Below are 18,769 nucleotides of genomic sequence, written 5' to 3' on the forward strand. Positions count from 1 at the left end.
AATTTGTTTTCGGGTCTTGTCATGGGCGTTTAACATTAGTGTGGTGTGTCTCCAACCAGTCTGCCAAGAGTACGAGTGGATTATAATAATATCAATAAATGCTCCAGTCTTAGATTATAATTTGTATGATATATTCAATAAATTAACCTAACAACTTAGTACTCAAACATAACAGTTCCATCTATCAAACATAATATTTAGTTATCTAAAATTAACCTTAAAATACAAAGCTTACTAAATACATTAACAAGTTTAAAACTAACGAAAGCACTTTATAAATACAGAAAATATACAATAACGATATAACATAATGAGCGACCTTCAAATAAGGTTGTCTTTTCACAGCCTCCTCCGTTCCTTTTAACTCGTCTTTTATGATAAACTTCCTGAGGCCTAACCACCAAATGATCATCAGATTCCTGTAGTCAATTCGCGCTATGTCAAAAGTGAAGATTTCTTGGTCAGTTTTGGACAGTTTGTTGAATAAAGCCAGTGTGTTGTCATCGTGCCAGTCGAACGTCTTGATAAGGAAATAGCTGAGCGTTGTGTTCAGTTTGTACGCCTTTTTGTAGATTCTTGTCAGTCTGGAAATTAAACATCGTGTTTAATGATTAGTTGAGTACATAACATACCTTTTATTACCTAAAAGGTTTTAAATAGTTAGATCATAGCATGGGCGGATAAAGGTATCTGTATACTTCGGAGTCACCATTGCCGACGCCGTTTCTACATACATTTTATGACAATCTGTTTGGTGCGATACGTACCTACCATACCGTCAGGTGGACGCTTACTTAAAGGGTTCTTGTTGTTTTTTACAAACTATACGGCGGTCCTAACCCGCGCTGATAAGCGCTTTTTAAAACTCTATCAACGCTGTTAAGGTAAATATAGTATGAAATTAACAGATCGGCGCAGGTTTAATGCCATGTTAAATGTAGATACTTCAATATTGCAGACGGCGTCATTAAGCTAAACTCTTCCGTTTGGCAGCAATGTGGTGCTTTCATAACTGGAACTTCTTCATTGCTCATCAGTGCATTTACCTTATTTCACTGAGGCCAGTAGCAGCCAGCACAGTGTCCACCAGCAGCGCGGGGACCAAGTGCAGCAGCAGCGTATAAAACTGAAAGGCTCGCCGACTGACCACCTCCGTGCAGTCACAGTACCAGACCGTCTCGTCTGTATTGTATTCTATATTCTTATTGTAGAATAGAATAGTAACCATAGCGTCTTGAGAGACAGAAGCTTTCTACCAATAATCCTCAGCTGTCTTTATAAGTGATATGGAAGGTACTGTGTCTGGAGTCTTCTATACAAAGAATACTGAATGCGATGCGTACGATGCTGAAGGGAAGCTTACCTTATAACGAAGCTGTCTTATTATCTGCGTGCTTTAAGTCCTTGCTTGCTAACTAGAAAAAAACGCTTTTTACTAGCGCCGATAGAGTTTTCTATGGCGATTTCGTAAGCGCTTATCAGCGCTGATTCGGAAATACTATAGCCAGCTTTCTTTCTGTATAGAGCCTTACATAAGGCTTATTACATAGTGTAGGTACCTGATCTGGCTAATCCCAGTAGCAGCCAGCACAGTGTCCACCAGCAGCGCGGGGACCAGATGCAGTAGCAGCGTATAAAACTGGAAGGCTCGCCGACTGACCACCTCCGTGCAGCCGCAGTACCAGACCGACTGTATTGTGTTCTATTCTATGTTCTTATTATAGAATAGAATAGTACCATAGCGTGTTGGGGAGAGGAGCTTTCTACCAATATCCTCAGCTGTCTCTATAAGCGATACAAAAGGTACTGTGACTGGAGTCTTCAACACAAAGAATACGATGTGATAAAATGCGATGCGTTTTTTGTGGACTATGCCGAAAGGAAGCTTACCTTATATCGAAGCTGTCTTATTATCTACGTCCCTTCGCTTAAAGTCCTTGCTTGCTATATTTATACAGAAAGAACGCTTTCTACCAGCGCCGATAGAGTTTTCTATGGCGATATCGTAAGCGCTTATCAGCGCTGATTCGGAAATAGTATAGCCAGCTTTCTTTCTGTATAGAGCCTTACATAAGTCTTATTACATAGTGTAGGTACCTGATCTGACTAATCCCAGAAGCGGCCAGTACAGTGTCCACCAGCAGCGCGGGGACTAGGTGCAGCAGCAGCGTGTAGAACTGGATTCTATTCTATGTTCTTATAATAGAGTAGAATTGTGCCAGAGCGTCTTTGGGGAGAGGAGTTTTGTGCCAATCACTTCAGCTGTCTCTACATATATAGCGATACGGAAGGTACTGTGACTGCGGTCTTCTATACAAAGAATATTGAAAACGATGCTGGATGCGATGTGGACTCTTACCTTATATCGAAGCTGTCTTAATATCTGCGTCCCTTCGTTTTAAGTACTTGCTAAGTATATTTATAAAGAAAGAACGCTTTTTACCAGCGCCGATAGAGTTTTCTATGGCGATATCGTAAGCGCTTGTCAGCGCTGATTCGGAAATAGTATAGCCAGCTTTCTTTCTGTATAGAGCCTTACATAAGCCTTATTGCATAGTGTAGGTACCTGATCTGACTAATCCCAGTAACTGCCAGTACAGTGTCCACCAGCAGCGCAGGGACCAGGTGCAGCAGCAGCGTGTAAAACTGGAAGGCTCGCCGACTGACCACCTCTGTGCAGTCACAGTACCAGACCGTCTTGGGGGACAGGAGTTTCCTACCGACCTTCTCGGCTGTTTGGCGGAGGGATACTGGAATGAAAATGGTTTGGTTAATGTTCTGCCCACTTGTATTATTTTAAACAACGTTAGGTATATATTGTCACTTTGCTACTGGCTGGTAAAGATATGATGCAGACAGTCATAGATCACATCTAGTGGCGTGCTTTGAAAAAGGTCTAGAGGATCTTCATCCAAGTGCCACTTAGAGGACCAAAGCCGTGGCCTCTATATTGTATTGGTCGGGATCGTTTGCTGATTATAAGATGTAGGAATCCATCTTGAAGTGGCGTCAATACTTCGATAAAACCGTACCATCTATTGGGAGTCATTCCTACCTCTTTGTGAGATCTACAGCCTATACATTAACTTCTGTAGATTCTAAAAAGCTCGGAAAACAAAAAAAAACTTAGTAAAAAATTATAAAAACAGCATTTTTGGTTGCATACTCCCGAAACTCAAAAGCGTCACACTCACCCCAAGTAAACCGATTGCGGATACACGAAACCGTATAGAACTTCAAATCCGTGTCCCCACTTTCATTCCTCTGCACGGTGTCCCAGGAGGCTGCGATGGTGAGGTTGTTGACGTAGTCCACCGGGACCAGGTCCAACATGACGTTGGGGTCCACCCAGAGCGTCCGGACTAGGCCTATGCCGCTGCCTAGGATTATCTGGAAATTAAGGTTCATATTACTAATCGCTTGCGAGTCACCTCTGACTATCCCTTCGGGGATTACAGTCGTGAGCATATTATGTATGAATGTAAGGTTCATATTTTAATATCTCTTCCATCTTCGAGCCTTGAGCAATAAGGCCACCTTTTTGTACTGATTTTAAGGTAATAAAATGTTTTTTGATTAGGTAGTTCCTTTTGGTGATCATTTATTGAAAGGTATACTACTGTCTTACTTTTACAAAAAAATATATATATCAAGGTATGCATACTTACACCGCTAGGCCCAAACACATTGCTGATGTCCAACCAGCCCGGTACTGGCTCTAAGTATGTAGGAACCACTGAAAAAAGATGATAACATTGTAAATTATTTCTGGCAAAAAAATAATACCAAATTTGCGCATTATTTTAAAAGAGCCCTACAACTCTACATGTACCTATTAACTCATCGCCCGAGCCCCATCAGGCATATTATTTGTAAATTTATAGTATAGGTGGCTATGGCCTCGTACTTTGTAAGCTTTCATTTCAGCTCTTTGGAGACACCGTTATAGCTGGACTAAAGTTAGTGATGAAAGGATTAGCCTGTCAGATCGCTGACAATAATATGTACAATATGTAAACATATAAAGATTAGGTTATACCTACATAATAATCATCAGAGAGGGTTACAAAGATTCTTACCAATAGACGGTCGCACCACACAAATGGGGAGTCCATGTCCGAATGTCTTCACCGCATTTTCAGCGATAGCCTTCGAGAACGTGTATGTGTTCGGCCAGCCGTCTATGAGCCTGTAGATAGGAGTATATACTTACCAATTTATTATGTACGGTCGCCTGCGCCTAAAAGTATAGGTACAGGCGGAGTTTTTAAAATAGCGATCTCTAGCTCATATGCTGCTCAAGCACATCCACATAAACACCACTGCTACACACATCACACACAACACGTCCCCGCATTTATAACAGATGTAGCTGGACCCTTCATCATCAGGGATCGCTATTTTAAAAACTTCGCCTGTATACTTTTAGGCGCAGGCGACCGTACATAGCCAAAGATATTATGTCACCCACTACATAGGTGAACACATAACGTGTGAGTTTTTTTTACAAAATAGACGCCAAATAGTATACAATTAGTAGTAGTGACACGTACGGTCAGGTGCAGAGAAACCTGACCCCCCGCCCATATTAACAATGCTTCTGAGAGGGGTCAGGTTTTTCTGCCTCTTACTGTACCAATGTTTTTAATGAAATTAATGTACAATTTAAGAATAATATTATCACTGTTATGTTAAAAAATTAAACAATCAAAACAGCAAGAAAAATACAGACATAACACAAACAATGACACAATAGGTTGCTATCCAGAGAGTGATAACGGCACCAGCTCAGCATACTTATGTGATACTAGCTGTCCCCGCGATTAAAAGGTTTTCCCGTGGGAAATCCGGGATAAAAAGTAGCTTATGTTCTTTCTCAGGGTCTAGACCATGTGTGTACCAAATTTCATTCAAATCCGTTCAGTAGTTTTGGCGTGAAAGAGTTACAAACAGACAAACACAGTTACTTTCGCATTTATAATATTAGTTAGGATGAACTAAAGAAAGTATCAACTTACGTAGGAGTGAGCGCATCCAGCCGACTCTCGTCCACATTCTCCACAAACTCGATCATGGTCTGCGCGGGCACCGGCGCCGGGTACAGCTTCTCTTCCACCGAGCTCTGGTGAGGGAAAGAAAGCAAATGTAAGGCTCGGAGGACCATAAAAGGGTTTGGTAGTTGTTAGCCTCAGTTGCTAGGATCGCTGGTAGTTGAAGCCATTTTTAAAGGTATACTATACTATTATATCCTCTGTGGGGTGTAAGTACCTACAGCTGGCTCTCTCGAATGAAACGTTTGTGCATATCTACAAGGTCTTAACTGCCTTCCTAAGCTTGGACCATTTCCCACCACGCTGTTCCACTGCGGGTTAGTGGATTCACACACCTGGATGTGCTAAAATTAAGATATACATACAGGTTTCCTTCAAATCCATTAGTACATGTCAGCGCCGGGATTCGAACCCGCATCTCATCTCTGGCGTGAGAAGCGGGCGCTTATCCGACTGAGCTACCACCGCTCTCGATATAATTAAAAATAATCTGAAGCAAATGGCAACAGACTCCGCCATGCATGTTGTCAGACATCTTCTGAGCAACGCTGGTTTCCGTTCTGCTCCAAAATGATATGACCTTACTTTCAAAGTCAAAGGCATTTATAAGATAAAGATAAAGATAAAATACTCTTTATTGCACACAAAAAGAAACAGTATTACAAACATGAACAGAAAATAAATAGCACAAACGGCGGCCTTATTACTAAAAGTAATCTCTTCCAGACAACCAAATTGAAAGGACATAGAAATAATGAAAAAGGGTAGCGTGTGAAAATAAGAGATATTTATAAACATTAATATAAAGTATAAACGATATGTAAATACCTACATATAATAATATATAAAACCTACATAGTTAATAATAAATATATTCTATAATAATACATAAATATTATTAAAAATAAATAAATAAATAATTGCTGGTGCATTCTAATCAGGATAAGATAAATTTAAGTAGTGCTGTCGGAGCTTGTTTTTGAAGGATGGTAGAGAGGGTGCGAGTCTGATTTCAATGGGCAGATCGTTCCATAATTTAACAGCCTGAAATGTGAATGAGCCCTCATAAAACACAGTTGTGCAAGATGGAACATGAAGGCGAAGGTTATGAGATGAACGTAGTGAGCGGCTATGTGTAGAGCATCTCAACTCAAAACGCTCCTTAAGGTATGTTGGGGAACAAGGATTGAAGAGTACCGAATAAAGTAGTGAAAGTATGTGAGTATTCCGTCGAAGGCGAATTGGGAGCCACTTGAGTTTTTGTCGGAATACAGATACATGGTCATATTTTCTTAAGCCAAATATGAATCGTATGCAGTAATTTTGAAGACGCTCAAGCTTATTAAGTTGCTCCTCAGTGAGATCAAGATAGCTGGCATCGGCGTAGTCAAGAACGGGAAGAAGGAGTGATTGAGCTAAAGCAATTTTGGTGGAGGTAGGAAGGAAATTGCGTAGTCTTCGAAGTGATCCCCCTGATGCAAACATCCTCCGGCTAACCGCCTCCAGCTGAGGACTCCATGTCATAAACTTGTCAAAAATTACGCCAAGATTCCTGACTGTATCACTATAAGGTACATGAACCCCGTCAAAATAAATTGGCGGCACCATCCGAAGAAAATTGTTATTCATTAACCTAGAACTTCCGATGAGGATAACTTGGGTTTTCTTCGGATTGACCATAAGGCCATGGTGTTTACTCCAGTCTACGATTTTAGCCAGGTCAGTGTTCATAAAATTAACTGCTTGAGCTATATCAGAAGGAGAAGCATGTGTATAAATCTGTAGATCGTCTGCATAAAGATGGTAGGAAGAAATAAGTTTGTTAGAAATGGAGTTAATAAAAATAGCAAAGAGCAGAGGTGATAGCACACCGCCTTGTGGGACACCGGCTGCAATATCACACCATTGGGAGTATGAGTCCTCAATGCGTATACGCTGCCGTCGCCCCTGCAGATAACTGCGAAACCAGTCAATTACCATTGGAGATATGTTAAGTGATCGAAGTATTCCCAGCAAGATTTCGAAGTTAACAGTATTGAAAGCATTACTAAAGTCTAACAAGGAGAGGATTGTGATTTGACCATTGTCCATGCCCTGGCGAATGTCATCTGAGATCTTTACGAGCGCTGTGACAGTGCTATGGCCAGGGCGAAAACCGGATTGGTAAGGATTCATAAGGTTATTGCGGGTGAGGAAATTGGATAGTTGGAAATGTACAAGGCGTTCTAGGACTTTTGAAAGGAAAGGAAGAATAGATATAGGGCGATAATCGGAAAATGAGGTTGGGTTGGATTTCTTAGGTAAAGGGACAACTTGAGCTTCTTTCCAGGCAGAGGGAAATATGCCAGAGGAGATGGAGGAATTGAGGATATGTGTGATAATGGGAAGGATAATATCTAGGATAGGGATTATCATGTTACGACTTAAACTGTCGCTTCCAATTGCATTGGAAGTAATGGAAATAATGACCTTCTTAACATCACAATTGGAAAATTGACTTAATTGGAAAGAAGGAAAGTCAGGGGTTGGTAAGGCCGATAGGCGACCGAGTGTGCTAGATTTCACGGCATCATTCATGGCCGAGGACGAAGAGAAATGTGAATTCAAGGATTCAATGTCTAAATCTTTACGGATAGAACTGTTGCGAGATTTACCAACTCCCAGTGACCTAAGGAACTTCCAAACTTTGGCTGGATCGCCATTTTCTACAGATTGATGGATATGGCGGCGTTGTGCATCCCTACACAACTTATTGCAGCGATTACGAATAGCAATATACTTCTCCTTGTTAGCTTCAGAGGCACGGAGTTTATATTTGGTCTTGGCTGAATTCTTTTCAAGGATGACCTTCTTAATATCATCAGTGAGCCAGGGAGCCGGAAGATGCTTTGACCGAATCGCTTTTACTGGTGCATGCACATCGTATAGATCGGTAAGGAGGGAGTTAAATTTAAAAACCTGTTCATCAACGCTGGCTGCGTTGAGAACAGGCGTCCAATCGGTACGATGAGCATCACGACGCAAACTGTCCAGGTCCATACCACCAAAACTACGCAGCATAAGAGTTCTTGACTTCGCTTTAGGTGGGCGGACTTTATACGAAAGGTATATTAAGTCATGATAAGAGAAACCAGTGGATCCGCACTGGCCGTGCTTAGCAACATGATCAGTAGAGGATACGAGAATAACATCAAGAAGAGAGGGTTCGCAGTTAGGAAAATGATGAGTGGCACTAAGTGGGAGAATATTCATGTTGCTAGACTTGACTAAAGATTGAAAGGTAGAAGACCGAGAATCATTTTTAAGGAGACAAGTGTTAAAATCACCCATAATAATGGTATGACTGTAATTTGGAATAAAGTTGACCAGTAGCGTTTCAAAAGAGCTGAAGAAATTTACACGCAAAGAGGAGCTGTAATACACGCCAAGTAATATTTTGGCGTGTGACAACGTTACTTCAATAAGTAAATGTTCGCCCGCATTGCCTGGGGGTGGCTGAGGGGACAAGCTAAGTATGGAATAGGGAATGTGCGAGCGGAGATAGATAGCTACGCCACCGCCACCACTGCCAGTGCGATCATTGCGTATGAGACTAAAACCAGGCAACGCGTACGAAGCAGACGGGAGACATGGCTTGAGCCATGACTCGGAAACTAAAATGGCGTGTAGGTTTTTGTTTTCAAAAGATGTCAGCATATCAGGAAAATGAGACGGAATACTCTGTGCGTTTATATGAATAACGTTGAAATTATCCTTCACATCCGTGAATACGGAGTCAAGGACATCAGGTAGATCAGGAAGGCTATGAAAACTACTTCCGGCACTGTTCAATTCATCTGACTCGGAACCATCGAAATATTCAGATGCTAGTGACTCTTCATCACTACTCACATCAAGAGCTACTTGCATTATACCTACCTACCAGCAAAAATAAATATAGTTTTAAATATACTTAATAAAATAATATACTATACTAACCTACACTAACAGTACTAATAATAATATACTAAAGTATTTCAATAAACTTGCAAATACCTGTAGGTACCTGCGAGCAACTATTAATACAGACAATTTTACTAACAAAAATATTTCAACATCACAAAACAACATTAAAAGCAAAATGAAACAAAACGCAAAACAATTATGTCGTTCCAATCTTTACAATACTACACACAACACTTGGCCTTAGAACAAAAACTAAGTAAAGTTATAACAGGAAAAAATAACCAAATAATAGTCTGTGTAACGCACGCTAAGACATAATGTCAGTTGTCAAGTTGACAATTTACTACGTCACGGACATAACCTTTAAAATAGAAAAATACACAATGAACAAGTGGAGGGTACCAAATTTAAGTAATTGAACGCAAAAGAACGAACTCAGGAAATGAACATGTGATGGGGACTACTTCCTTGGAACCCTCTTGACCCTAGCCTTAGCAGATGAGGCCACATCACCGGCCGTTTTCGCTTCTCTAGGCGCAGGCGCAGAGGCTGGTGCTTCAGGCGCCGCCGCGGCCGGGCAGATCACATTGAGCTCAGCCAGTGTCGTGATGCTGTGCTGCTTCCCGTCGCGGTCCAGCACAATGACGCAGCCGCCCCTCGTCCAGCAGTGCGAGACGCCGAGCCGCTGCCGGGCTGCCAGGAACGCATCGTGACGCGGCTTGGTCAGGAACTCTGCTAGCGTCCGTCCGCTGCCCTTGAGCTTCGATTTAGCGTGCCATACCCTGTTCCTTACTGAGAGATCCTTGAATTTGACAAGGATAGGGCGAGGCTTCTCTCCAATGCGGCCCAGCCTATGACAACGCGCAATGTCGGTGGCGCAGACGAATCCAGGGTCCTGTATGTGATCAGTCACAGCCTTCACAAGGGCAGCAACTGTGTCCTCGCTCTTACTGTCAGGAACACCGTGCAGAAGAAGCATTTTCCGGCGGCTGTGTGTTTCCATCTTGTCGATGTGCTGCACCAACATCCCCACCTGCTGCTGGAGGCTGCTCAGTGCCATCATGATGAACGACCGGAACACAGAGAATTCAGCAGCCAGTCCGTCTGTGGTGGTGGAGGGCGGGGCCTTCGACATCTGAGTGTGGAAGTCTGCCATTTTTGCAGTAAAATGCTCCTTCAGTTCATTGATTGAGTCAACAATATGCTCCATCTCAGTGTTGTTTATATTGTGGTGTTATAAATGATTATAATAGTCACTCGCAGGTAAAAACTATCACAATTTCATAAAATTATAAAAATATTTATTTTTATTTAGTAATTAATTATATTAATTAAATTTAATTTAGAAGTTAATGTGTACTTTATTTCACATCTACCCGCAAAAAAAAAAAAAAAAAAAAGCTAATTTGCTGAATATAGGTTACATAGGTGATAATAATTATATTAAAGGTTGCTTAGCTATACTTACTCTACCCGAAAGGGTTTGCAAAATTTAAAATATTAACAATATAATTTTAATTAAAATTCGTGAAATTAGGGTTAAGTAGAAAAAATATCAATGTTATCTTACAATTCACACTGGGTACATATTTTACATTAATTTATAAGGAACCCTAGGCACAGCCACAAGGAAGGAAACTACTTTGCTAAGTGTTTACGTATTATTATTATTAATAAACCTATACCTTATTGCAATTGGAGTACGCCGTGGACACATACACGAAGGCCTGCAGGTTCCTACAGTCCCTGGCTAGAGCCAGGCACTCCCTGGTGCCCCTCACGTTGGTGATGATGGCCACCTTGATGGGCTCGTCGAACCGGACTGTGGCCGCTTCGTGGAATATGAAGTTTACCTGGAATGGGATGTAGACATACATGTTATATGTTCACGACTGTAATCCCCGAAGTGGTATTCAAATTTAACTCGCCAGCGCCAGATTTAAGTCACCCGTTTTTCTCTGTACATTAAATTTGTAGGTGCTCACGTGATAGGTTGCGAACCATATCGCCGTTTTGGTATAAGTACAATGCACTTAAGATACACATGTAGAATCTAGATGTGCAGGTTTCCTCACGATGTTTTCCATCACCGTAAGAGCACGTGGTATCATTGTAGTTAAACTCCTTAATTAAAAACACAATTGAAAGAATTCATTGGTACAAGCCAGGATTTGAACCCAAGGCCTCTCGATTGAGATGACGAGGCCTTATCCATTACGCCACCACCGCTCTCATACATAACTATCTGTATAATCTAAATCTGGACAACCTTAACATAGTACCTTAACTCATACCTCACTAGCCAATGTCTCCCAATCCTTGTCACTGAGGCCCAGACGCAGCTCCATGATGTCCCCCTCAACAGGCTGGATTCGCTTCTCAAACTCGGGGTCCACCTTCCGAACCTCATCGAAAACCTGGGAAATTTACAATTGGACATTATTTGGAATGCCATGAATTTCTTATTCTTAAGCGGTGGAGGTGTTCGGGTTCAAATCCCGCCCATGACAAACATTCGTATTAGTCCACCACACTGGCTTAGTGTGGATTGGTGGACCCCAATACATGCAAGATAGATAGATAGATAGATAGAATATTATTTATTTGTACACACACATAAAATAAACTTAAACACTAACACATATGTACAAAAATTGTGGTCTTATCGCTAATAGTTAGGTATACAATAGCTGAGAAACAGCAAGCTTATGCTGAGAAACATTTATTCGGGTAGGTGACCCGACTCGACTGTCAGATGTTTTCAAGCTGCCCGAAGGCCTCTGACTAGGCAACGACTGCTGCCGAAAAAGCACGGAAGCACTAGAAAACAAGCACTAGAAATCAGTGCCATGCATTATTAGTGTAAGGGTGCTTACATAGAGAATCAGTTTACCGGTACATATCTGTACCGATAACCTAATTATGCGAAAGCGCTCATGCATGACATTAAAAAATCCGAGAAATGCTCCGTGAGTGAGCGCTTTTACATAATCAGATTACCGGTACAGGTAGATACAGGGAACCCGATTCTCTATGTAAGCACCCTAAATCTGTAGGTTTTCCACGTATTAAATAAATAAATAAATGTATTGCTTAACATCATGATCAGTTATTTATGAATTAGGTACATGGTTATGTGGGTTAGTTGTCAGTCGTTGACTGTTCAGTTTACGCAGAGTCACAGAACGATATGTTGGGGTGGCTCTTTTCTTGAAACAAGCAATTTTAATAACCAATATAAAAGCAGTAAGTAACTAAAATGGTGGTAAATGATATACTATAACAATACGCCTAGAACTACGCGTATAGAAAACTATAACTAAAGACATATTACTTACTTAATTAATCATCATATTATGTAAGTGCATGTGAATAGAATACCTAAGTAGGTAGGATTATACAATTATATAAATTAAGTATAGGTATTATAGCATAGTTACAGATCCATAATGTTTTCAACATCAACATGTAACAAGTCACATGTTTAGACTATTTAAAAACATGCCATGTCATAAATTTTACTGAATACGTGTGTTTGTCCACATTTCTTGCACTAAGTCGGTCAACCATTGTCGGATAATGCCACATTGCAGTATGGTGTGTGTATTATACTGGTTATAACATTATTCATCTAAGTTTAGTACCTATTAGTTTGGTAAATTTTGAAATAGTAAAGCGATAGTTACAGTGCAAAAGTGAAGGAATATAGCTTCTTAGGATTCGGTGATTGGAGAAATTGTAAGTTGTTTTAAATAATTAACTTACTCTCTTAATGGATAATATACAGGGTGTTGCAATAGTGGTTTAGTAAGCTGAATTAGAGATGTGACTCAAGGTGGCATTCTCTAAAATCAAGTCCCGTGGGACGCCCTCCAAGCCTTTTAGACTAGTACCTACCTAAGGATCGTTAAAGCCGAAGAGAAAGTTTAGGTTGATCATGATCATTAAAATTTACCTACTTACAGTCGTCGAAATATAATAGGCCCGTTTGGACAGCTACACAAATTTGCCATTTACTCTTGATTTACTTGATGAAATACATAAAAAGACACATATTCTGGCTTATTATTTAACGGCCGAGAGAAAAAAGAACGTTTAAAGCACCAAAAGTTACTTATTCTTTCGATTTTTCATGATTTAGATTTGACACCAGCTGTCATCCCATCCCATTTTGGAGCTGTCCAAACGGGCCTATTATACATAATATATTTCGACGACTGCTGTAGGATCGTAATTATTTAGATTAAAGTCTAGCCTGCTTTTAAAAGTCATTGACACTGAAGTTTAAATAAAAGAAATTTTGATTATGTAGGTACCACAGTAGGTACGTATAAATTTAAATTAATTAAGGTCATTGATGACCAATTTTTTATTTGAGTAAATGCACTGTAAATGTAAGTGTCCACCTATCGGTAATTCGGTATCGTACGTATCGGACCAAACGGAATTTCATAAATGTATGGAGAAACGGCGTCGGCAATGCCGATGAAGTGGACGCACATGACGTGTGAATTTCTATACAAAGAATACTGAATGCGATGCGTCCGTTGCGAACGATTCCAAAAGGTCTATTTACTAGCCTTTACCTATAAAGATATGAATGACGCATACGAATTATTGAAGACATAATTTAAACATTTTTTTACCATTTTTAGTTCAGCAATTAGAAGCACGTAATTTAGAACGGTTGGATACTTATCTAAATAATTTTATATATAGGTACATTTAGTTAAATATAAGTTTACCCATTATTTTGTATCTGCTTAAATAAACCTTTGTAATAATTAAAAAAAAAACTTACCGGGTCTTCCAATGTGATTTTCAGTCTTTCAGTCATAGATTTTCCTTTTTTGCTCCTCGATAGAAGGTAAACCTTCTTTATACCGCGACATGCTCTGAAAATAACGTCAAGGTCTTCATCATCACCAAGTAAATATGTTAAGATAACGTAGTGTTTTTTTTTTCTCTGCGCGAATAGGTACGGGTTATTTCTTTTACTTACTACGGTGACTCTAACTGACAGTTTCAACTACTTTCATACGATTTTAACAGAATGCAACTTTTTATGTGTCCAAATTGTACGACAGTAACTGAGAGCTATCGATAGATAGAGTTATAGAAACTGGCAGTTTGAGTCACCGTTCAAAGAATAAAGTTAAACTCTGGTGACTACCATGGGTGCGCTGTACGTAAATATGGTACCTATTTGTGGTTAGGCATTTGAGGGGGCTGCATGGTAGGAGGCTACATCATCATCATCACATCAAAACTGAGATCGTTGAAGCCGTTATGGGAGCTAAGTTATGACAGCCAGATACACACAAACAGATTAAACTTATAACATCCTTCTTTTTCTTCGCGGGTTAAAAATATTTATCCTCACCTCAAAAGCTTCTCAACCAGCTGCTTCCCCAAAAACCCAGTGCCTCCAGTGATGAACACGACAGCTCCTTCATACAGTCTCTGTATGTCACTATCACCCCGCTCCTCGGCCGCTCTCACTGAGCGCAGTTGGGACAGGATCTTCACGTCCAGAGCTAGAGCCGGGTCCATGGCTGGGTGATCTGGAAACGCAGGGGCTATGTTTTATCATCAACGGATTTTCTTCGGACCTTGCTTAGGCTTAGGTATCTCATCCAGCCTGTATAGAAATATTTCAGTAAGTTCGTATTACCATAGACAAATTTACTATACTTATGTCAATTTTTATAATCTTGCTATTTTTGAAAATTCTTTGTAGTTATGTACTTTAGTTTATATGTCTTTATTTGAAGACAAATAACATAACCAATATTATCCGTAGCTACAGTTAAATTTTAGATAAGTAGATAATTTTGAAATAGGATTCTTATAATGTTTATTTGACACCAAAACAGAAATAAAAATTCAATCAAAAAATGTACAAGCTACTTTATAAAATATGATTACACTTTACATAGATACGTAAGTACTTACAAGTAAAAAAAAACACACATACAGAGAAATTGAGAACCACCTCCTTTTTTCGAAGTCGGTTAAAAAATCCTAAGTAATAGCTTAAATTCTTATACCTTACCTTACCTAAGATTGCCGTAAATATATTGCACTTTTCCTTACACCTCAACCACCAATTTAAAAATACTATTTTTGGATTCAACTAAGTATATTGTCCTTGTAGATCCAGTTAGGTGCACTTTACTAAACAAAACAGAAAATTTATTCCCGTCAAAACATAATAAAAAAAATGCTACGTAAGTGTTGTATCAACTTACTTATTCAAATGGTGCCTTATGAGTAGACAGGCCGCTTTCAATATTTTGTTTGAATAAAAATGTACCGACGGATTCACGTGACTTCATAATGGTTTGAGCATACTTTGGATACGGCATTTGGTCGTAGATCATCGTGGAAATTTCCAAATTTTAGTTTTTATCTATGTGGGCATATTTGTTTAGAGGAGCTTAATGTTTATATCCTGTAATTGCCAATACTGCCATCTTCTTCTTAGCTTTTCAGTGACAAACACTAGAGCTAGACTAGCACATTACTTCTTTGGTTCGCACCTATTAGGTATGAAATGTTTTTGGGTTCACACATCTAGATGTGCTAATTAATAATAATATAGATGTGAAGATTACCTAACAAATGAACATAATGTTTTAATTCACCGTAAGAGCGATACTACTCAATCCACTTAATAAGTACATAAACCATTAAACTCATAGGCTTATTGTCACGTCGAGATTTGAACCTAACTTACTGTGTGATATTATGTATATTTTTAAGGGTCTATTAAAAGGTCGTATGCAAAAAAAACAATCTGAAAAGAAGCCTAGAACGGTATAAAACCACATCCATATGATTCTCTACATTCTCAATTCACATATCTAAACGTAATTACCACACAATACAAAACAAACCAAATCTACTAAATTAGGATGCACATTTTTTTTGGATGTCATCGTTTTCGTGACGTCACGGTGTCTATCATCAACTGACAACAAACACCAAACGTATAACATTAGTAATACAAGTAGTTGAATGACCCGCGCGTTAAGTTAAAGTCTGTGCAAAAATCCGAAACAAAATTAAAAGTGTTATAACTAATCACATACTTATAGTTACTTATTGACAACGTAAAAAGTGCGACGTAAAAAAAGTTTTATCTTAATAATCATTCGACATCGAAGCCTTCAGGATGAAAAATGAAATACTTACCTACTTAGGTAATGTCATGTACCTACTTGCTTAGCCTGCACGTAGCGTTATATTCATTTTAACAGTTTACCCTAAGCACACGAAAGATGCCTGGCTACCCATAGCACAGGGTATCCTAGTTTGGGAGCCAGGAACCAAAATGTAAACCTACTTATGGCAAATAAACGTTTTTCATTTTCATTTTTTTTTTCAAATTTCTTTGATCTTAGCCAAAAGGCCGAGAAGCGATATGATGAAAATTAAGAAAAGAAGATAAAAATGGGTCAGACATCTTCAGATCCTTGGATCTGATAATCAGTACAGACGGGTGGAAAGATGTACAGGTTAAAATGGAAACAAGATGGAAACTTTACAATACAATATAACTTTATTGGTCACCACAAAATATAAAACATAAATAAACAACATAAATTGTTTTAATTATATTATAAATTTCAACTATAAAGTGTTTAAATAAATAAACATACAGACAATTCTTATAAACTAGAAACAATGAACAATAGGCGGCCTCATCGCTAAGAGTGATCTCTTACAGGCAACCTTAAACATAAAGAAATAGAATACTTTACTATAGCCTGAAAAATAACACTACTGAAATTATAAGTGAATGAGGGCGGTGGTAGCTCAGTTGGGTAAGCGCCCGCATCTCACGCAAGAGATGCGGGTTCGAATCCCGGCGCTGACATGTACCAATGAGCTCGTTCAAACTAGTTGTTTGAATTTAAGTACAATGTATACCATCGCTCTTACGGTGAAGGAAAACATTGTGAGAAAACTTGCACATCTAGATTCTAGACGTGTATCCTAAGTGCATTTTAATCATTTTAAAAACGGCGATACGGCTCGCGACCTATCACGTGAGTATACCTACAAATTAAATTAAATAATATACAGTGAAAAGCGGGTAACCACTCACAAAATGCCAACAACAAAAGGCCCCAATTTTTTTAAAGATTTAATTTAAAATTGGAACGAAATATAACCGATTTTAGTTGGTAATATCCTGATGCTCTGTTAAATGTTGCAGAAGACGGCATTAAGATAGCCTTTTCCGTTTAGAAGTAATTTGGTGCTTTTCTCAGTGGAACCTTTTCATTGCCCGTGAGCGTATATGTAGGTATGTGTAATATTCTAATGAGCTGTTAAATGTACAGTCAGCTGCATGAGTAGCTATAGACTTTTGTACCATGTCAATTAATTGAAACATTGACGGTTCGTCAGTTTGACAAGGTACAGAAGTGTATAGCTACTTATGCAGCTGACCGTACTTGAATATTGGAGACAGCGTGAATAAGCTAAACTCTAATTTTTAATCCCACGGAATTCTGACATTTCATTAGTACCAAAAAAGCCTTTCACTGAAAAAGGAAAAATTTGGATCCATTTCAGGGCAATTTTTTCATTGCTAGTGAGTGTATTATGTAGGCCACCCGTCTTTTGTTTTAACCAGTTCTGTTAATCTGTTAACCAGTTCTGAAATAGATAGGTAACCTTTTTCTGATATGCACAAGAAGTAATTGTGTTCATAATATGTGGGGACATCTCACACACGGCCATCCGACCCCGAACTAGGCAGAGCCTGTGATATGGGTATCGGACAGCTGATATATCTAAACACATACAATATTAAATACAAATATCAACACCCAAGACCCGAGTACAAATTATCGGTCTCAGCCGGGAATCGAACCCGGGACCTTCGGCATAGCAGTCAGGGTCACTAACCACTACACCATTCGACCGTTCATGATAGAGAACATGTGCTTAAGTGTAATTATATTTTTTATCAGACAGAGTTTTCATAATGAAGTTTTCAGATGTTTGAGGTTGATATTATTTCATTTCATTTCATTTCATTTATTTCATTTCATTTATTTAATACCATAAACAACATTAAACTTACACGTGCATTTTTTTTATTTTTAAACACGCGTTCATGTTTTTATTATTATTATTCTATTATGACTAGGCACAAGTGAATCTAATTTGATATTACTAATTGACCTTTGGATTGACCTGTAAAACTGTTATAAAGGGACAATAAAAATTATAATTCAATATAGGTAATTCTACTTCCCTTTGAATTATGTTTTTTAATCATGAACATTTATGTCTTGTGTGTAAAACTCACAGATCACCCCCAATAGATTCCGCCTAATGCGACATTTGCACTGGACTGAACTCACCAAATTTAGAGGAAGGAAGGGTGTGCGGGGAACAAGAAAGCGGGCGTGTGATTGGCTAATTCAGAATCGCGCTAGAACGCATCCACGATCTAGTGATGCGACACCGAAATCACAGAGTTAGCAACTAATCGATAGATAGTCATAGCGAATCAATTCCAACGAAAGACCTGTGATTTTCCGAACTACAAATTTAAAGTCACAAAAATTATATAACAGTAAAGTAAGGTTAAATATTTTTTTTTAAATTAGAAAATAAAAATGTTTTTCTTGAGAAAATTATTTATTTACATAATCTTAATAATCTATATAATAAAAATGAATTGCTGTTCAATGGGTAGAAATTGTCTTCACTAAAATGCTTTGAGCAAATTACGCTGAACTTTGAGGGGA

General features: G+C 38.9%; 1 protein-coding gene across 1 annotated transcript; it reads right to left on the reverse strand.

The window, feature by feature from the left end:
* Window positions 1–109: 109 nt before the first annotated feature.
* LOC105395172 (fatty acyl-CoA reductase wat) lies at window positions 110–15,264 on the reverse strand. Its single transcript, XM_048631969.1, has 11 exons — window positions 15,052–15,264; window positions 14,380–14,560; window positions 13,798–13,891; window positions 11,291–11,413; window positions 10,682–10,849; window positions 5,019–5,122; window positions 4,080–4,189; window positions 3,669–3,736; window positions 3,195–3,390; window positions 2,567–2,750; window positions 110–584 (listed from the first exon to the last, which is right to left on the reverse strand). Exons 2-11 carry the CDS (start codon window positions 14,547–14,549, stop codon window positions 218–220), a joined length of 1,584 nt encoding a protein of 527 aa, XP_048487926.1. The 5' UTR covers window positions 14,550–14,560; window positions 15,052–15,264; the 3' UTR covers window positions 110–217.
* Between the last annotated feature and the right edge of the window lie 3,505 nt (window positions 15,265–18,769).

This window comes from Plutella xylostella, chromosome 30 (assembly GCF_932276165.1).
Source record: "Plutella xylostella chromosome 30, ilPluXylo3.1, whole genome shotgun sequence".
NCBI classification, from domain to species: domain Eukaryota; kingdom Metazoa; phylum Arthropoda; class Insecta; order Lepidoptera; family Plutellidae; genus Plutella; species Plutella xylostella.